The 22,170-nt window shown below is 42.2% G+C and overlaps 1 protein-coding gene across 5 annotated transcripts in view; it reads right to left on the bottom strand.

The window, feature by feature from the left end:
* LOC136878810 (uncharacterized) overlaps nt 1-22,170 on the bottom strand; it is a 648,211-nt gene that overhangs the window by 615,839 nt on the left and 10,202 nt on the right. For all 5 annotated transcript variants that reach the window (XM_067152303.2, XM_067152306.2, XM_067152305.2 and 2 more), the window contains one exon: nt 8,777-8,929. In XM_067152303.2, the coding sequence (XP_067008404.2) occupies nt 8,777-8,899 (123 nt within the window). In that variant the 5' untranslated portion in view covers nt 8,900-8,929. The remainder of the gene's footprint in view (nt 1-8,776; nt 8,930-22,170) is intronic.

Raw genomic sequence — 22,170 nt, 5'->3', positions numbered from 1 at the left:
TTAAAATGTGCGCCAGTTGAAACTCCTCTGCTGGAGGAAGTCTGAACTTTATCTACGGTATTAATTTTCTACTTTCTCAGAAGATGTCACTACCTGGAAATTTTGGAGTTTTTGAACTGTGTCATTTTCGACGTATTTTTGTTTTGCTTGTAGTAAGAAGTGTGAACTTTCTCTTCTAGAGGACACTACTGAAGATCAACAATAGTGCACCCTAGTGCGGAGTGAAAGAACTGGTTTTTTTGGAGAAAATTTAATTTCAAAAGTTTGTTCCTCGCTAAATTTCTTTCAGTCATTGTTTAAGTTGGCAATATTAACCCTTTCTTTCCCCTTGTTTTGAATTTAGCCAATCCCGAATTTCTTAAATTAATTTTCCACCAATAATGTGTTTCTTCTTCATCTTGTGTAGGGGTTTTCGTTATCCACCAATAAAAAGATTGTGGGCGGGTGTTTTCCTTCCTGAAACGCCTCGAACTTTCCGCGAGAGTATATAAACTGCTGATTTGAGGGTCTCTGTGCCACTTCTGTTCCATCTTTCAGTGTGTAAAGTACATAGCAGGGGGCGGGAAGCGCCTCTTTCTTCGGCAGCGGTCAACAACAAGGTAATGGCCGATTAATAACTTCTTTCTTTGCTAGCTCAGCAGTTTAACTCTCGGGGCGGGTCCGAAGTTTTTCCATAATGTAACCTTCCTTAAAATGTATCTATTCTATCTTTAAACTGCATATCGGGATAGAGAGTGCTTAACCCTCTCGAGCTCCCAATCATATTGTTTTGAGGTGAACTTATTTTTCTCAACCTATTCTTCGTTAACGTAAAGCAAATTGTTCTTTTCTAAAGTCACCTCTGTAGTATGGGATTAGCCCTTGCATTAGTGGCCTAGAGCCAGATTAGGTTTTAAAAACAAATGCATTAGGAGTGCTGATCGCCTCCTCTCTAATTGTTATTTTAGAGGTCATGTAATTAACCTTCTTCTCATTTAATAGACCTCAGTAGGTTGGGTATTTTACCCCTGTGTAGATGTCCTTGGAGGACAGCTTGAAGGTGGAATTAGGTGTGGCCTTTGACAGGCCTGAATTTTGAGAGCAAGTTGCTATTTTCCCGAAAATTTTGTTTTCTGCGCGCCTCAAGGAGGCCTTACTGTGTATTTTGGAGCAAGTGCTCCTAGGCATGAATGGGGTTTTCTGCCTCTCTGTTGAAACTTGTGTTTGGGGTAAAACTGGGCTAATTGCTCAAGAAGTGTGAGGCTGGGGCTCGAAGCCCAAATCCTGTAAATATTGTAATTGTATTTTTATTGCCTACTCTGTACCTGCCATGATTGTTATTTCTTTATTTGGAAAAGAAAATATAACCTTGTTAATTTTACATGCACTATAATTTCGTAGCTTGAGACCCGTTCACACCCGCACCTTCTTTCACGCATAACTACCGCAAAAACACGGTAACAAGTGGTAGCAGAGCGTGGTTGAATGGGTCTCAATTTAGCCCCTTTTGACGGCTAAACATTGCTTTGATTCAAACTCTAACAATTTTCTCAGTTGCTGGAATTTTCTGACTTTTTCAAAATTGTTCTGTCATCATGCTCGGCCCTCGCGATGTTCTCCATCTTAACTATTTGCGCAAGGAGGAGTTGATCTATGAGTTAACTATCAGAAATGTGCAATCTGGAGGCACGGTTGCGATAGACACCAACAAGCTTAGAGAGTCCCTTGATTTGCCCATTTCCATCCCCAATTTGGGAGAGAAAGAAATTGACGACTCTCTTTCCACGATCACCGAGAATACTACTGGGCTAGCATCGGTAGTTAGTTTTTTTGACGAAAATGATCCTTCTCCTAATCAAATTAAGCGTGTGCAAGCCAGGCTATATCATTTTTCAAATAGGGTTAAAGATCTGTTGTCTCTGAAGTTGAATGACGTTCAGAGGAAGGAAGCTAGTACGTTGCTTGAAAGTATTTCTGAATTATCTAGCAAGGTCACTCAATTGTTAACTGGGGAAGTTCCTCCCAAAATTGATCAACCCACCACGATGAATGTAGGTAGCGAGGAAGAGCCTCCTAAGGGAGAAGCCAATAGGATAACCGTGGCCGCTCAAACTATCTCTGCCCCATTGGACAACGAGTCTGAACGCCGTGCATCGTTGAATAATATACGTTCTGAATTAACTTCCTTGCCATTGAAACCTTTACCTACTATGTCGCCCGGGTTTAGCAGCTTGCCTCATCCATTGGCAATGTTGCTCAGAGGTATTTCTAAGTTTTCTGTTAATACCACCAGTGACGTAATTTCATTTTTAAGATTTTTAGTTGAATTTCAGGATCATCCTCTTGTGTTTTCTCTTTCTCCATGTCAAATTTTGCAAATTATCTATCCCTATGCAATAGGTATTCTCTCAGACAAAATAGTTAGAGCCATTGCCGAGCAATCATCGATTGAAGACTTCCACGCCCACTTGCTAGCTAACTTCATCCCGGCCAGGGCAAGGTCCTCCCTTATTCAGAAGTACCATTATCGGGTACAGCGCTTGGATGAAAACTTGGCAGATTTCATCCAAGATATTAAGTTCTATACTAGGGTGTTTGCTCTTCACTTCCCTGAGGATCAGATTGTACAAGCTATTGTGGAAGGGATTTCACCATCCTATAGGTCATATTTGTGTTTCGCGGCGTGCCCGCAAACCTTCTCTGAACTTGAAGCATTGGCCGTCTCAGCGGAAGGAGTTAGATACGCCGACTCTTTGCGTGTCGCGAAAGAACCCCCTCCCTCTTTTAGTAATCTTCGGCCTCCACCTCGCCGACCAGTCACACCCCGTAAATGTTATGCTTGCGGGTCGCCCGACCATCTGCGCAATAAGTGTCCACTGATCAAGTCGAGTGGGACAAGGAATGGGGCTGGTTCATCACAAGGCTGTTTTAAATGTGGGGCTTTCTCACATATCGCCAAAAATTGCCCAAATTCAAATAGCACCCCCTCCTGCTCAACTTCTGGTGCAAACTCCACCTATGCCAATAATAAAAAATGACTAGTGGCTTCGGCTGAGTCGACTAATCCCTCTTCCCGAGGCTCAGCCCCTGGTAAACAGGTCGAAAATTCAGGGAATGTTCTATCTTCAAATTCATCTTTCGAATGCCCCAAAGAATGTCTTAGGATTGCGGCGGATACCCCCGCACCTGTTCCTTTTCTTAAGATTGAGTTAAATAACGAGCCTATAACAGCTCTATTAGATTCAGGCAGTGTTTGTTCAATTATTTCGGACCAATGGTATTCAAAATTGAAATCTGTTTGTAAACTACCTGACTATGTCTCATCTCCTGTTCAATATGTTTCGGCTAATTCATCTCCATTGGAAATCCTAGGTTCTGTAAATGTCAAAATTCGTATTTTTAAATTTACATGGAAAATCAAATTGTTTGTGGCTAAGCACTTGTCTTGCCCCATTATATTGGGAGCTGACTTCATTTCTTACACTGGTCTTGTGCTCGATCTCCAGAGTAGGTCGTGCACATTCAAATTTGCGTCCAATTGTAAAATTCCCTTGTTAAAGTGTAATTCTGTATCATGTTCATCTATTTCGCCTACCCAGGATGAGATGTTGTTAGACCTTAGACATTTACCTGAGGAGCAGGCTGATAGTATTCGTAAATTATGTCAGTCATTTCCAGAGGTGTTCTCTGATACTCTTGGTGTTACTGACCTTATTGAATACAAAATTGAGGTCAAGGATTCGATTCCTGTCCGTTTTCCACCATATAGGCTATCTCCACCTAAAATGAAGGCATTGAAAGAAATCATCGATCAAATGTTGAAGGATGGTATTATTAGGCCCTCTAAGTCGGCGTATTCTTCGCCTATTTTTCTAGTCCCGAAGCCCCAAGGAGGCTTCAGGCCTGTCATTGATTATAGGGCTCTCAATCGGAAGGTGGTGTTGCAATCCGTGCTCCTTCCTGACCTTCATTCTTGTTTTTCATGGTTTCGTAAGGCCAAGTTCTTTACTATCTTGGACTTGAATCAGGCTTATAATCAAATTCCCCTTGCCGAAGAGTCTAAACATCTTACAGCGTTTGCCACGGACTGGAACTTATACGAATACAACCGCGTGCCTTTCGGGCTCCCCACGGGAGCAGCTGTACTCACTAGGCTGCTAGATAGGGTCTTCTCCGACATCAAATTTGAGTACTTGTATCACTACTTGGATGATGTCGTCGTATTTTCGGAGACCTTTGAAGAACATCTAGATCATCTACGAGAAGTTCTCAATCGCCTTCGTAAGGCTGGGTTAACTGTCAAGTTGTCCAAGGTGGCCTTTGCTAAGCCCTCTATGTCATTCCTAGGGCATATTGTGTCACCTGATGGTGTTGCCGTCGATCATTCCAGAACACAGGCCATCCGTGATTTTAAACCTCCCAAGGACGTTAAAGGTATCGCCAGATTCATTGGTATGGTCAATTTCTTCAGGAAGTTTATTCCTAACTTCGCTAATAGAGCGGCGCCCTTAAACCTTCTTCGTACGAAAGGCATCAAATTCGAGTGGGGACCTTCTCAACAAGCCGCTTTTGAAGATCTTAAATTAGCTCTCTGTAATGCCCCTGTACTTGCTATGCCTGATTTCTCGAAGAAATTCATCGTCCAAACCGACGCGTCGTCGTCAGCAGTAGCTGCAGTCCTTCTTCAAGAGACTGAACTAGGGAGGCGACCCATCGCCTATGCATCTAGGACTCTATCGGCTCAAGAAGCCAAGTATTCTATCTATGAGCTCGAAGGGTTGGCAGTCTTATTTGCCTTAGAGAAGTTCCGTCTCTATCTGGAACATGTCAAATTCGACCTGGAGACAGATAATCAAGCCTTAAGCTGGGTCTTAGGTAGGCCGCGTCGTACTGGTCGTATAGCCCGTTGGGCCATCCGTATTTCTGCCTTCCAATTCGATGTCCGGCATATCAGAGGTACCGAAAATGTTGTTGCTGATGGACTCAGCCGTATGTTTTCCAACGACGTTGAGAACCATGAACCGATCGATAGTTCATCTCCTCCCGAGTCCATGCTATCTGATGTTAATGCCATCTTAACAGATGCTCCCATGCTCTTTAGGGATATCGAGAAATACCAACGTGAAGATCCGACGCTGGCTCCGATAATGGAAACCCTTTCTTCTGGGGAACATGTTGTCCCTTATGTTTTGAGGAATGGTGTTTTATGTTGCCCATCGAGGCATGATAAGATGATGAAAGTTGTCGTTCCAGCTGTTCTTGTACCTATGATCTTCAAGTATTATAATGAGACCCCATTAGGAGGGCATCTTGGTATCTTTAAAACTCGTGAAAAGATTCGTGAAAGGTTCATCTGGAAGGGTATGGACGGTGAAATCCGTGAACTAGTAAAAGCTTGTAAATCTTGTTTGCTCAGTAAACCAACCATGTCCACCAAGGTAGGCCTTCTGTCTTCGCATCAAGCGTCGCGCCCCATGGAACGCCTGTATATTGATTATGTAGGACCCTTCCCCCAGTCAAAGGGAAATGCCAACAAGTTCATCTTTGTATGCGTAGATGGTTTCACAAGATTTTCCTGGTTATTTCCGACTAAGCTGGCTACCGCTCAATCCACCATTACTTGCGTAAATTCTATTTTTGCCTCTTTTGGTCCGTGCCAATATATTGTGTCTGATAATGCTAAGGCGTTCACATCAAATCCTTTTCGTAAATTCTGTTTTGACTTGTCCATCTCTCATGTAACTACTTCTGCTTATTACCCTCAACCATCTCTGGCTGAACGGGTTAACCGTAATCTCAGGTCCGCGCTTATTGCCTATCATCATGAAGATCATTCCAGGTGGGACACGTCCCTGCATTGGTTAGCTTTTGCTTTGAATTCGGCGGCTCATGAATCACATAAATTTACTCCAGCCTCTTTGATGTTCAAGTTTGTTCCCAACACGCCGCTCTCTAACCTCTGGTCCCTGAGTGACATTCTACCTGAGACAATAGATCCGGACAACATTAAAGATCTTTGGAAGAAGGCTAAAGCCAATCTTAAAGTGTCTCATGAAAAGGTTAGGGAAAGGTATGATCGTGGACGGAGACCCACCCCTTTGAAGGTAGGTGACCAAGTAATGGTCAAGAATTTTGTTCCCGCGGGCAAGCTTGCCCCCAGATTCCATGGGCCGTGTGTCATTCTCGATTTTCTTACGCCGGTTACGTTGTTATTAAGCAATCCAGCCACCGAGAGGATATTTAGGGTTCACTTGTCGCAGGTGAAACCTGTATAATTTCTGTGCTAACTTGCCTCATATTATCTTGAAAGGAATATGAAGGTTATATTTTTTTTTGAGTTTCACTTTTAAGGCTTTCTGCCCCTTCTATAGTATTTTGTTTTATATGCAAGCATTTTTGTGAAACCTGCCCCGAACCGTTAAACTGCCATCCTGTCCTTGCCACGGCCATTACCACGCTCCCGTCTCCTGCTGCACTCTACACAGTGGCTTAATTAATGCCATGGATATCTGCACGCCGCTGGCCCCTCAACCTCTCCACAAGCCTGTGCCCTCAAAAGATGATGGTCCAACAAATTCTGCCGCCTAGTTTTAATGTTTCAGTGCCCCCGCAGCCGCGCGGCGCCGTGCCGCGACTGGGATAGAGGAAGGGCCCCCTCGACCCCAGCGAGGACGACATGTGCACGGCGAGCCGGAGCTCTCCTCCCGGCCAAGGCTGATGTGCGGCGCACGACCTACTACTTGCCCGCAGCCTGTATATGTTCACCGCGGGCGCGGCGTGCTTCAACACTACTGCTCCCCTCATAGTGCGGGCGAGCGGTATCTCAGGGTACTTGTGGGGTCCGAGCGGCCGCCTTTGGACGCAAGCTGCAACGGCCGGTCTGGCCATCCAACTTAATCAACATCAACTACATGGACAGTTACTATCAGCAATTACTATACCCGAGATTTCAACAACCATATCTGGTGGACTTAGAAAATTTTTCCTCAACTTTAAAACTAAAGTTTTCCTTCTGAATTCAACTTCTACAAACATAAAGACTTTACTTCGCCAGTCACAACAAAAATTTTGAAACTGAATCAAACCACATTAAGAAAATCCTATAAATACTTCTGCAATTAATCTCCATATCAACATCAAAACTTGGACCTTGTTTCCAAACAAATTGCATGTGTCACCCCTGGAGGAACTTTTGGGGGGGGGGGGTCTGTACCGGGCGGTACACCTCCACGCCGCTAATTTAAAATGTGCGCCAGTTGAAACTCCTCTGCTGGAGGAAGTCTGAACTTTATCTACGGTATTAATTTTCTACTTTCTCAGAAGATGTCACTACCTGGAAATTTTGGAGTTTTTGAACTGTGTCATTTTCGACATATTTTTGTTTTGCTTGTAGTAAGAAGTGTGAACTTTCTCTTCTAGAGGGCACTACTGAAGATCAACAATAGTGCACCCTAGTGCGGAGTGAAAGAACTGTTTTTTTTGGAGAAAATTTAATTTCAAAAGTTTGTTCCTCGCTAAATTTCTTTCAGTCATTGTTTAAGTTGGCAATATTAACCCTTTCTTTCCCCTTGTTTTGAATTTAGCCAATCCCGAATTTCTTAAATTAATTTTCCACCAATAATGTGTTTCTTCTTCATCTTGTGTAGGGGTTTTCGTTATCCACCAATAAAAAGATTGTGGGCGGGTGTTTTCCTTCCTGAAACGCCTCGAACTTTCCGCGAGAGTATACAAACTGCTGATTTGAGGGTCTCTGTGCCATTTCTGTTCCATCTTTCAGTGTGTAAAGTACATAGCAGGGGGCGGAAAGCGCCTCTTTCTTCGGCAGCGGTCAACAACAAGGTAATGGCCGATTAATAACTTCTTTCTTTGCTAGCTCAGCAGTTTAACTCTCGGGGCGGGTCCGAAGTTTTTCCATAATGTAACCTTCCTTAAAATGTATCTATTCTATCTTTAAACTGCATATCGGGATAGAGAGTGCTTAACCCTCTCGAGCTCCCAATCATATTGTTTTGAGGTGAACTTATTTTTCTCAACCTATTCTTCGTTAACGTAAAGCAAATTGTTCTTTTCTAAAGTCACCTCTGTAGTATGGGATTAGCCCTTGCATTAGTGGCCTAGAGCCAGATTAGGTTTTAAAAACAAATGCATTAGGAGTGCTGATCGCCTCCTCTCTAAATTTTATTTTAGAGGTCATGTAATTAACCTTCTCATTTAATAGACCTCAGTAGGTTGGGTATTTTACCCCTGTGTAGATGTCCTTGGAGGACAGCTTGAAGGTGGAATTAGGTGTGGCCTTTGACAGGCCTGAATTTTGAGAGCAAGTTGCTATTTTCCCGAAAATTTTGTTTTCTGCGCGCCTCAAGGAGGCCTTACTGTGTATTTTGGAGCAAGTGCTCCTAGGCATGAATGGGGTTTTCTGCCTCTCTGTTGAAACTTGTGTTTGGGGTAAAACTGGGCTAATTGCTCAAGAAGTGTGAGGCTGGGGCTCGAAGCCCAAATCCTGTAAATATTGTAATTGTATTTTTATTGCCTACTCTGTACCTGCCATGATTGTTATTTCTTTATTTGGAAAAGAAAATATAACCTTGTTAATTTTACATGCACTATAATTTCGTAGCTTGAGACCCGTTCACACCCGCACCTTCTTTCACGCATAACTACCGCAAAAACACGGTAACAATAAGAATTCTGAGGACTTTCTAAATGTTCTGTCAGCTCTAAATACAGTGTTCCTTAGGCCAGCTCTTACATAAACACTCAAATATCCTTTTAAATTAAAAAACTGCAAGTGTCCTACCTGTCCGGAGGGAGGGGTTCTTCCATTTTCCATGCTGTGGTAACGTGGGTATGCGTGGACTGCCGGTGAGGTGGTATATGCATATGCTTCCTTCCCAGCTTTACATGACATGCATGAGCCCATAAATGACTTGTTTCAAAACACCACCTTGGGCTGTGGAACAATAACCCAACCGATCAAAAAATTACATATAAAATAAATTAAATAAATAAATATACAAACCAGAGCTTTAAGTAAGCATTGTTCAAATATAGGAAATATGCTTAAAGTCTAATACAGTATAAAGAAATGTGCAAGGAAAATATTTAAAATTAGGGTGACAGCAGAGACCAAAAGAATGAGACAATGCAACAACAGTAGACTGTGTTATTCCAACAGGACAATGCTTGCCCACATACCACCCATTATACAGCCTTCAAAATGTTGATATTTCTACTCGCTAGAAGACGGAGGAGTGGGAGGGGGGTTAAAATATCTTGTTTAACGTTCAGCATCAACACAGATGTACCACTCTATTACTTAGTAGGCCAATTTGAATTTTTTTAGTCCCGTTGACAGGTTGGAGATTAAATAATGTTGAATTTCAAAAATGAAAAATTACTTTGCAGGCTTAACCTTTCCGCCATCCCAAGCTGGATTTGGAATGTTTGGTCTTGCGGTCACTGACATGGCGCAGTCCTGATGAAAAATACCACTTGTCTGTGGATACATCAAGAATGAAGTCTTCTAAGGGTGGTCCATTTACTGCTAGATACATCACACCTCCTAGAGTAGTGATGTGCAGGGAAAGTCTAGGTTTCCTTTTTATCATATTAAAGAGGCTGAATCCTCATTCACAAGATACTGTTGTTACTGCAAAGCAAGCAACTCCGTAAAACACCTATACGCTCAGGAAACATGTGTAAACTTTCCATTGATCGCCTAATCCCTCTGAAGATATTTGCCCTTCTTTAACCATGTTCTTTAATTGAGGTCATTCTGATAGCAAAAATATCCTGATTTATATCACTAGCAAGAACAAATGCGCTAACTGAAGAATATCTCCCTTGTCATAAAATGCTGTTAAGATATAATCTTGAGGTAGGCACAAGAAATCACTACGTGTATCAAGGAGGCAATTCAAGTAGTGAACTATGCTTTTGCTCAACATTTTACAAATTGATTGGTATTTTTTCAGTAAAAACTCACTCAATATTCGAGGACTGCATTAGAGATTGGCAATGCCGGGCGAGTTGGCTGTGCGGTTAGGGGCGCGCAGCTGTGAGCTTGCATCCTGGAGATAGTGGGTTCGAATCCCACTCTCGGCAGTCCGGAAGATGGTTTTCCGTGGTTTCCGATTTTCACACAAAGTAAATGCTGGGGCAGTGCCTTAATTATGGACATGGTCGCTTCCTTCCAACTCTTAGGCCTTGCCTATCCCATCGTCGCCGTGAGACCTATCTGTGTCGGTGCGACGTAAAACCACTAGCAAAAAAAAAAAAAAAAAGAGATTGGCAATGGTCTGGGAGACTTTACCAACAACGCGAGCTCATCCCGCGTATGCGAGAACTTCCTTCTGTACTGTGGAAACCGCCTGAATGATTATGTAACACTGTTATACCGATCATACTTCGGTCCCTGAAAGTTGGAAGTGGCCCTCACGATAGACCAGCGACCAGCGTTTGAGTTAAAGTCAGTGAATATAGAAGATTAGTTTCGTAAGAGGTACATATTTTCATTTAGTTTTGCTTTCACTTGTCCTTTATTTTCCAGTGCCATTTTGATGACCTTGTAGAATTAGCACAGCTGACTTTTGGAACTGGATTACTAATATCTGTCACGGATTTTCAGCTCTAATATTATGTTTATATTTCTCACCTCAGATTATATTCTTCCTTTCGTTTTATATGTTCATTCGTAAAACTGCGAAGAGTAACACGCATTTTTTGTTTATTCATAATCTCACAGTAAATTCACAGTGAAGAAGGGAGTTTTAGAATAATTAATACCTTTCTTTATTATTTAATTTTGTATTTTTGTAGATGATTGCATCATGTTATTGCTTACAACAGTTCCTACATATACAGCACAATGTGTATTTCTCACAATGCATATACATCAGTCTCCTCTATCAACAATTACACCGCTAAAATATGTGTATTTCTCGTTTCTTCTGTTTACACAATCACAAGTTCGTTTTAGACGTTTGTCTACACAATTACGAAATAATAATATGCAACTTATCGTTAAAAGTCTCATAAAGTGAGTAATTCTTTTTGAAGTAGAAGTAGAATATTCTACTTTTGGAGTTTATTATAAAGTTATCCATAAACCAGAGTGTCTATATTATTATTATTATTATTATTATTATTATTATTATTATTATTATTATTATTATTATTATTATTATAGCTTCAATAAACTAGGGAGAAATATTATTTGACTCGAGCCTCACCAGTGAGAACTCTGCAGTATCCAATGAAAACTTGAGAATGCTGGATGGCAGTTTCTTGTCAAGTTCACGTGGAGTGGCGCGCTGGGTTGCGATATCTTGTCGTCTTGTTTCATACTGTGCTAGTTCACTTGACAACAAGGGTGGTGATATTATTAGCTGCACTGCAGAAAGAAACTAATAGTCCCGCTTCCTCCTCTTCCCATCTCACTCGCTTTTAAGGTGCCGGCTGTTACACTACAGAGAAGAACAATAATTCAAGTGCTCCAATTCTTGCTGCCTCAAGCGAGCTCCCCTCTATCACGCCCCTTTCACACTGACCTTCGGGCAGGTAGCTCACTCACGACCAACATTCAGAAATGCGACTCCTGCTCGTTGCTAATGACTCTCCGGATAACGGCGAGCGTATCAGCTGTTTTTGACATACTCTGCCACTCATACAATCCACTACCTTAGTCAATTCTCCTGACCAGTTGGAAACAAGATCTGTCCGTCAGGGATACCAACTTGTACGGTCATTACGGAGGCATACAATAATTGTGAGACTGATACAGTGTACAATATTTAGTTACACGACACTGGCAAAACAGACTATAATTTTATGCGCTCTCAATGTGCGATTTTCTCTAGTTCGTACGTTTAGCGCGGTCAGGCGGTTGCTGGTAATCATGATGTAGATGCTAAGAACAGAAACCAGGTGGAGGTAATTCCCCACCGCAGCAATCCATGGCGGCTCCAGGGCCATACCTCTAATAACACAGCCGAAGCTCCCCGAAGAACAGAGTTGAATCTGTGAGGGCTTTACTGCAGTATCTCGTGGTCAAAAAATAAAACACTTAACAGTACTTTTCTTTCTAAAATTCCATGATGTATGATACCTTTCATTCCAGGCTCGGCAACCCTGCTTACCCCCCACTAAGTAGGAGTGGGACTAGACTGGAATTGGTCTGACCCAATCTTCAACAACGGTGCCAAACCTTGCCCAATTTTTCTATCGGGAGGAATGTGCATGGAATCTTATCCATCAGAATGTTACTCATAAGCTCTACGATAGTTTCATTGTCAAACTTATAGCCTGTATTGCTGAAGGAAGGGTACGTACCATGATGAAACTCTCTTTCAGCACAATTTCAGTAGGTATTGGACTGGATTAGCGCACCGAACACAGGAGTATGACCTCGTACAAATGATCGTGTACAGTATACGGTAGAGAGAGAGGCGCGCGCACACAGCCTTCATCTGCATACCCTCAAATAATGTAGTCTTGGCACTCATAAGACAACCGCCTATGGCCATTTCTTTCGATGAAGTAATTCTGCATTTTACAATTGGTACAGCTCACAGCAAAATGCAGCTTGCACTGAAGTCCGTCTTATTTATGGCAGTGACCGTATGGAAGCTGCCGGGGTGGTGCTGACAATGACAAATGGCATTCGGAGCATGACTGGTGCGTCTGAATGCTGTGAAAGGCGCTAATCATAAGGTCAGTGGTGCTGCAATGGCACTGTCTGGCTCAGTGAGGAAAGCAGTGGCAGACTACCTCAATCTTCACCTTCCTTAGTAAGCCTCATTATAGCGCCACCGCTTGGTTTTGCAGTTTTCACATAACTGCATAAACTCCCATGGTGCTCTTTGAGAATCTAGTCAACCGACGGGCTGATGACTTTACAGATAAGCCTACAAGTTCACTAGATGAGATTGTTGCAAGTTTCTATCTGAACGTCCGTGAGTGCAGGATATTCGTCAGTACTGTGGTACTGCTAAAAGGATGTTATTGCCATGTAGCGATACACCTCGGTGGAGAAGAGTGACATGCATCTCGTATATGGCAGATGGGTTCAGTGAGACTACAACAAAACGATTCCTTTCAGCCGATGTCCTCACAGTGGTGACTTGTCGCTATCAGACAGGGAAGGCTGAAGTCTGGGTAACAGAGAATAGTGCTGAAACTAAATACATTGGCTGGTATTTGGTCGAGAGTAATAAAACGTCGATGTGCGACTTCGAATGGTGAACGCCCACTATGAGTCATCTCTGTCCTATTTGGACCGGTCCCCGCTGTGTACTCACTATCCCACATTTAGTTCCTTGAATCGAAAAATCTGTCGTAGGGAGCTCGAATAAAACAAAACGAGAAATCGATCATCTTGTATTATTAACTTGTGTCCCGTTGCAGTGTATTTTTCTGTGTATTTCCATTTTAGAGATTACCAAATGTTACCCACATGCATCAAGCTAGCTTACACGGCAGAAGACGTATCGGTATGTATGCACTTTTAAGTAACACGAGCTTTTGATAGATATAATTGAAAAACATGCTTCAGCTAACACTCGAACCACAGCAAATGAACAGGGCGTTTTTAGCAACTCAATATTGTCGACTAGGCTCTCCATAAAATAAACACCATATATTCTGTACGCAGATACTGCAGGCCATGAGGTCAACGATCATCCCACTCGAGCACACTACACTTCTCTCAGTGGCTTTTTAGCACACACTTCATGAGCATGAGTCTACATCTTTGGCATTACTACATGATGAAGCTACTTTTACTCGTAAGAGCAAGGTGAGTTGTCATAATAATCGCATATGGCCAACAAGAATCCAGATGCTATTGCTGAACACAGCTATCAACAGATTCTCTATGAATATATTAGCAAGGTGCTTGCTGTCGGAAGCTACTTGATCAGATCATAACTTACTGCCAAGTTGCCTTAATGCAAGACGTTATAGGATATATCTGGAGTAAAACAAAATGTGCCTCTGGCGACAGTGAACACGATGAGCCCCCGTTATTCTTTCTACCCATGCCTCGGCACATCAGCACTACATTAATGAAAATGGAAAAATATCACCGTTAAGTTGATTTTGCACGCTGTACAGTACACAGTTATTTCCACGAGGTTATAGCCGTGTGTTTAGAGTCTGCTGGGTGTGTCGAAAGACCATTTCAATAGTCCGTATACCTACCTCTGGCACCAATGAATGGTGGGATTCCCAAATTAAAACTATGGCAGTGGCGACGAACATATTCTATATGCATTACATCTTGTGGCGAACTTCGTCGCCGGAGTCGAAGACGTCGTCTAGCAACGCCACTGATGTCCAGAACTACGCGTATAGGTCGAAGCCCTTTTCTCTGACCAATTGTGTCAACATCCATACACGCCGGATTATTCTCTTCCAAAGTATTGGGCAATTCTCAAGTCTTACGACACGCATACACTTAAAAACTCCGCTGACGCCGTCCCGTCATATCAACACAACTTCGCAGCACAGACGTTCAATTACTCGCTCTGCAGCCGTGTAAATACTATAATGCCTCAGATATTCCAAGAAAAACACACTATTCCTCTTCCACAGCGCTGCGCTTTTGATTATCTCAAGTGATGGCCGCTGGTAGTGCCACATGCAAATTCAGTCTTTTTCATTCATTCTTCAAGGCATTATTATTTTTTCATTGACCATAGTGTACATACCTCAACAAGTGGTTAAGACGAAGAGAAACCAACTATGAACCTGATGCACGGTGATACATTATTTTTGTACTAGTCCGTCAGTCAGTACTCCAAGCATCAACTTTAGTAGAGACGGTAGGCAGGAGACAATTCGAGTATCTATTGCTGTATGAATGCATTCAAGATTAGTACATATGTTGCAAGTTTTGGCCAGCCCCGTGGTATAGTGTGAATGTCTCCTACGCCCAGGCCCTGGGATCAGTTCCCTGCCGGTCAAGGGATTTCAATTCCGGACTGAGGGCTGGAACGGGATTCATTCAGCATGTCTGATAAGAGAGGCGGTAGATCCGGTCAAGAAAGCCAAGCAATATAGCTGAGGATGTCGTCACACTGACCATGGGGCTCTCCAGTATTTGCAAGACATCTGGCTGGGCAGCAATTGTCTTGGCAGGCCAAGACCCTAATGGGCTGTTGCGCCATGCTTTTCAGATGTTTCACTTTGAAAATTACTACACAGCAGAGAATACACTGTAAATCTCCGGAACATTCATTTTCATTTGGTCTCTTCTATTAGCCTTCGTTTTGAACAAATGTTTTCCAAAAACTATCTACACATGTACTCTCTATGAGAAGGGGGAAGCTGAAAATTTTCTGGGTCACTATTTGATAAAGCTCAGCTGTGATACCCAGAAAGTTTAAAATGACTGCATTATGTTACCCTCACATCTTAAGACACTCAAATGTAATCTCTGTGGTGTTTCATGTAAGAGTGCTATGAACTCATTTTCCATTAAAGCAGTCAGTACAATTGGCATGCTGAATATTTCCATGCAATTTAGGAATCAGCCTTTATGCATGTGCTAAACATGTCAACTGCACTGACCAGCAAAATTAATGGATCACTTGAATTTTCAGAGGAAAAAGCATAATATATATATTTACATATATTTCTTTGTTAGATCGTGGCCTGTTGTACTCTACTTCTGTTGTCCTTGGGACAAGTATGCTTCTAACCAGTCTTCTTTCTATGTTCATGATTTTGTTTATTTCACTTTTCCGCATAAGTTTTAGTGGTTCGGCTTCATGAAGGGTCGCAGGTCTCACCACTGTATTGTAATGTTTAACTTTAATGTCAATCAATTAGTCACCATTCATCTGCATTTAGGACAATCACCCAGGTGGCAGATACCCTAACTGTTTTTTACCTGTCCCATGATATATGCCTTTTTTCGGTATACATTTCCAGTGATCTGGAATGCTACGTTCATCCTCTATGCTCTTATTTCTAAGCTGTTTCTTTCACTGTTCTTTATGTTTATCCATTAATCTATATATTTAAACGAGTTGACTGTTTTGATTTTGTTTTGACTTACGATTACATTATCCTGCTTACTCTATTAAATTTTCGATTTGGATTTTGGGGTTCTCCGATGTGTCCGTAATCAAGGCAATATATATATATATATATATCTTTTTAATTTCCCGATGTTCTAATATAAATTATATGAGTAAAGAACTGGAATCATAGGCGAGGCTTTTTGCAAATGATGTGATATTGTGCAGAGTACCTAGTAAGTAAGTTACAGGATTGTGATCACCGAAAAAAAAAAAAAACTCGACAATGTTGTGAAATGGACAGCAGGCAATGAATGGTATGGTGGAAAACAGGAAGAAAAGTCAGGTTGTTTCACCAGGAGGAAAAGTCCTTTCAGTTTTAATTACTGTGTTGATAGGATGAAAGTGCCTTAAGGGGGATCACTCTATGTATGTAGGTGTTAATAAAAGGAAATATCTTCACTGGGGATGGGAATAATCACATTAACAGGAGTGTCTATGTATGGTTATGAGGATATTAATGGGTTGTAGTAACGATATAAAGGAAAGGGCGTATACTGTAAGTCACTGATGAAACCCCGATTAGAGTATGGTTCTAGTGTGTCCGGCCCCGCGGTGTAGAGGCAACGCGTCCGCCTGTCACCCGACGGCCCCGGGTTCAATTCCCGGCCAGATCAGGGACTTTTAATTGTAAACGATTAATATCCCTGGCCTGGGGACTGGGTGTTTGTGTCGTCCTTAACGTTCCTTTCCTCACGTTCAACACTTTACACTTCCGCCATTTACAAAATACACGCAGGTTCCTCACATATGGTACAAGTAGGGACAAAGATCTTTCTAGGTCAACGCCCCGAACAAATAGCATTTAAAAAATGTTGATTTGAGAACTGAAAAAATCAAAGTAGTGTTAGGAAAATGTTGCAAACTTCGGGCCGGTGGGAACAAGGAGATGAGGTGTCGTAGAATGATATTAGTAGATGAATCTGCTTGAGCGGAGTTTTTACAAGTAGGAAAGATCGTAACATGAAGTTGGAATTAAAAGGAGGAACTGCGGAAAATATTCCTTTATGGAAAGAGGAATTAGGGATCGGAATAATTTACCAAGGGAGATGATCGATACATTTCCATCTTCTGTGAAAGGGAATCTGCCACCTGGGCGATAGCCCTAATTGCAGATCAGTAGAACCGGTAACTGATTGATGGCTGATGTGTTATATCGTCCGAGCATGTGACGGCATGGCAGGGCCGAAATTATGCTGGAAACCCTGTGGCACACGCTATAGAAGACCGCCAACAGATCGCGTCTGTGGGCACGGGTGGCGATCGACACAGTCATTGCTGCCAATTTGGTGCTTCTGGCACTAGATCTGGTATTTTTTACGGTGATCTGGTGCGAAATTTAAATAAATAGCGCCATAGCGAAAAATCAGGTGCTTTTGCAGAAAATTTAGTGCTTAATCTGCAGCCTTCTTAGAAATAAGCGATAAACTTTTTCCTGTCAATTAACTTCAATTTCCTTGCCTAGAATAAGAAGTGTAAAATATAATTCCAAATGCGCGTTAGTGCGTGATTCCTTAAAAACATATCATTGCCGTAACGGTGCCTATTTCTATAATCTTGATGCCAGTTGAGATCTGAACCCAGTTGAGCACCTAATTTGATGAATTTGTTTGCAGAGTTCAATTATCGCCCGTCGCGCAATAATTGCCTGCAATGATCAATTAAAGAAGTTTAATATTTCGAGTGCGGTGAAAATATAATGGACGGAATTACCAGATAACGTAAAATGTTGGTCCGAAATTTCATCGTATCGCGCCGCAAAGGAGAAAAACCCTTCTGATAAAAAATGCACTATCCATCCTTTCTCTTCCACATTGAAATGGGGACGTGGAGAGTCTTTAGCCAAATCAATGTAATAAAAACATTACAATCTATTTCGGATATGTTTTGGTCTTAACGATGAAGGGGAATGCCATAATTATAATCTGCACAAAGAGCTCAGATGGAAAACCACTTCCAAGGAAAGAAGACAAGGCAGAAAGATGGCAGGAACATAATCCAGCAGTTGTATCAAGGTAAAGCCGTAGATGATATGGTTCTGGCACAAAAAGAGGCTGTTGAAATAGGAGACTAAATTTTGACGTCAGAATCTGGCAGAGCTTTGAGAGGCCTAAATAGGAACAAAGCACCTGAAATTGATGACATTCCCTCTGAATTACTCACTGCCTAAGGAGAACAACACAGCGAGGTTATTCCATTTAGTGTGTAAGATTTATGAGGCAGAAGTGCCATCCGATTTTCGGCAGAATGCTGTTATACCTATTCCCAAGGAAGTCGGTGCTGACAAGTGTGAAAACTACCGCAACATTAGTTTAGTATCTCGCGCCTGCAAGATTTTAACACGTATTATTCACAGAAGAATGGAAAGACAAGTTGCGATTTGCTTTACGTCGCACCGACACAGATAGGTCTTATGGCGACGATGGGATAGGAAAGGCCTAGCAATGGGAAGGAAGCAGTCGTGGCCTTAATTAAGGTACAGCCCCAGCATTTGCCTGGTGTGAAAATGGGAAACCACGGAAAACTATCTTCAGGGCTGCCGACAGTGGGGTTCGAACCCACTATCTCTCGATTACTGGATACTGGCCGCACTTAAGCGACTGCAGCTATCGAGCACGGTGAAAGACAAGTTGAAACTGAGTTGGGAGAAGATCAATTTGGCTTCAGAAGAAACACAGGAACACGTGAAGCAATGCTGACTTTACGTCTAATCTTAGAGGATCGAATTAAGGACAAACACACTAGATCTTGAAGAGGCATTTGATAATGTTGGTTGGACCAAGCTATTTGAGATTCTGAAGGTGATTGAGTCAGGTATCGAGAACGAACAATATAAAAATCAGGCTGCAGTGATAAGAATCGAGGGCTTTGAAAAAGAAGCAACAATCCAAAAAGAAAGGCAAGGTTGCAGTTTCCCCCTCCCCTCCTTTTGAATATTTATATAGAACAGGCAATAAAGGAAATAAAAGAGGAATTTAGAAAAAGAATCACAATCCAAGGAGAGGAAATAAAAAACCTGAGATCTGCTATTGATACTGTTATTTTATCTGAGACTGCAGAATAAATAAATAAATAAATTGCTGAATGGTATGGACAGTGTCTTGGACAAGATGAAAATAAGTAAATAAGAAAATAAGAACGAAGTCAGATGATGCAGAAAATATTAGATTAGGAAATGAAGTCTTAAAGTAAGTAGATGATTTTTTTTTTTTTTTTTCAATGCTATTTGTTCCGAGGCGTCGACCTATAGAGATCTTTTGCCCCTACTTGCACCATGTGATATGAAACTGCGTGTAATTGGAATGGAGGAAGTGTAGTGTGTTGAATGTGAGGAAAGGAACGTTAAGGACGACAAAAACACCCAGTCCCCAGGCCAGAGATATTAATTATTTACAATTAAAAACCCCTGACCCAGCCGGGAATCGAACCCGGGGCCGCCGGGTGACAGGCGGACTCGTTGCCCCCTACACCACCGGACATGAATATAGTTACTTGGCTAGTAAAATAACTGACATAAAATGCAGACTAGCACAAGCAAAGAAGGCCTTTCTTAAGAAAATAAATTTGCTCACTTCGAACACTGATATAGAAATTAGAAAGATGTTTTGAAAGACTTTCGCCTGGAAGTGAAAAATGGACGATAACTAGCCCAGAAATAAAGAGAATAGAAGCTTTTGAAATGTGGTGTTACAGAAGAATGCGGAAGGTAGGATGGATAGATTGAGTCACGAATCGTATTGGTGAGAAGAGGTCGATTTGGCTAAATTTGAGCAGAAAAAGAGATAGAATGATAGGACAAATCTTAAGACAGTGCTTGTGCAGTTGCTTCATGAGGGAAGTGTAGGCGGTAAGAACGGTAGGGGTAGAACAAAAATATGAATGTGACAAGCAGGTTAAAGCAGATGTAAGATGCAGCAGTTACGTAGAAATGAAAAGGTTAGCGCAGGATAGGGTGGCATGGAAAGCTACTTCAAACCAGTCTATGGACTGATGACTCAAACAACAACAACAACAACAACGACATAGCGGGGAAAAATAAAAATATACAAATCTACAGTTCACAAGAATGCGGAACGTGGGATGGATAGATCGAGTCACGAGAATAAGGTCATCCAAATTCTGAGGCCTTAAGAGGAAGGACGGCTTCGAGGAAGATGATTGAGTACTCAACACTTTACAAAATTAATGTTTGATTTCTAGTGTGTTTTGGCTAAGGATTTAGCGCTTTCTCATTGTTGTATTGAGTCGGTAAAAGTGGACGTTCAGTGTGTGACCGACCGAGCTCCAAGATGGATGTTAAGTGGAAAAGCGGACATTCGTGGCAGAAATGCCCGTCGGTGTCATGTGGGCGATAAGGCATTGGCATATCGAACTGATGCACGCCTTCCAAAGTGGATGCGTAGTAACCGAGGACCGGGTGCGCAGTTCCGTGTCCGCCCATACTGGTGTATCCGCGGCCGTTTTCCAACAGTGCCTTCACAAGGAATCATCCACATACAAGAGTATGTCTCGGTCGACAGCGTTCTGTATTTTACGATAGGATTTGCAGGTGCGCAAGAAGTGTCCACAGCGGGTGCCACATCAGTAAACAGAGGTGCTGAAGTGGATGGGAAGCGTCAGTTAACTAAATGGAGTCATCCGGCACATTTCTGTTGGTCATATGTGTCGTATACTTTGATGGAAACGTCCGACACTGCTAAAGCCCACACTTCTGCTCCCGTCAGGAACCTTGCAGAGCGAAAGGGAGGGGGGGGGGGTGTGTCTTGGAACACCCTCAGTACTCACCAGAATTGAAGCCGCTGCATAGGATGCGCTTTGCAGACAAAGCGGCGACAGGTGGTACATATTGACGGAATGGACACTCTTCATGGTATTCAACGCCTTCCTATTCGTTGGCAACTATTTTGGACTATTTCGAAGAACGTGGCTGTTTGTAATGCTCGTTTGTGATCAGTTTGTACATAATAAAATATTACTGCGTTCTATGTACGTATTTTCCACTGCCCCCTGTCATTCGCTCCTGTACCCTAACCCCCATTTGATACTAGTATTGAGATGCTCAATGCCTTGGCCTTCCAACGCACATCGTGGATTCTTCGTGCTGCATCGTGATCAGGTGATTATAATACATCAGCCATGACTTATGGAATGACCTCCGTAATGACTGTATAATTATATACCGGCATCTACACTGCTTCATACATCTGTTACTATGAGATTTTTTTTTTCAACCTCCGATAGGTCGCGAAATTAAAACCACAGCAAGAATCCGATGAAGCGTTGTGCAGATGTGTTGCGCAGTGTCTCCAGTATGCCTGCCGACCGCGTCACGACACACTTGTCGGTTCTGAGCGCGTAGTGAGCACGTAAGCGTGCCTAGGACAATAGAGTCTCCCGCCTAGGGTGACCAACCGTCCGGCATTTGCCGGACATGTCCTCCTTTTTTCATGCTTGTCCTCTGTCCGGCAGGCATTTATTATTTGCTATTAAATGTCCGGCTTTTTGCATATTGTATTCTTAGTCATTCAGTTTCCTATTGTTTCCTCTGTTGCAAAGCTAATTTTGTTTCACTTCTTCTATCTCAGTCCATATTCTGGATACCCCTATCAGACGACGTCATTTACTCACTTAATAATAAATCATATATTAAGTTAGAGCTGTCTGAAGGGCCTGTCACCAAAGTGGTGACACCGCCCGACGTGATCTGAACGTGCTCGGTCGGGGCCGGGGAGTTCTCCGCGGGGATTCACCAGTCAAGTAATGCTGGCTGCGGTATTACGTAGTTTTGTTTTTGTGCTAGTTGGATTCGGACCTTCTGAGTGAGTGGAGTGTTTGTGATTTTATTATGAAAGTTGAATAATGTCAGTATGTTATCACTCAAAAGTGGCGAGGTACAAAAGAGGAAATGTAAGTTCTCGGAGAAACTGAAACAGAAGTACCCGTGTTTTAGAGAGGGACATAACGAAAGTGAGGCGAAATATTATATTTGTGACTGTTGTATAACTGTTGGAAACAAAGCTGCAGGTGATCTCGAGAGACATATTGCTAGAGAAAAGCATAGAAAAACAATTAGAAGCAGTTCTTCTAGCAGTAATAATGATTCATTTTT

This window comes from Anabrus simplex, chromosome 8, assembly GCF_040414725.1.
Source record: "Anabrus simplex isolate iqAnaSimp1 chromosome 8, ASM4041472v1, whole genome shotgun sequence".
Lineage (NCBI taxonomy): Eukaryota > Metazoa > Arthropoda > Insecta > Orthoptera > Tettigoniidae > Anabrus > Anabrus simplex.
Note: the sequence above shows the minus strand (reverse complement) of the source record. Positions and strands in the feature narration are given on the sequence as shown.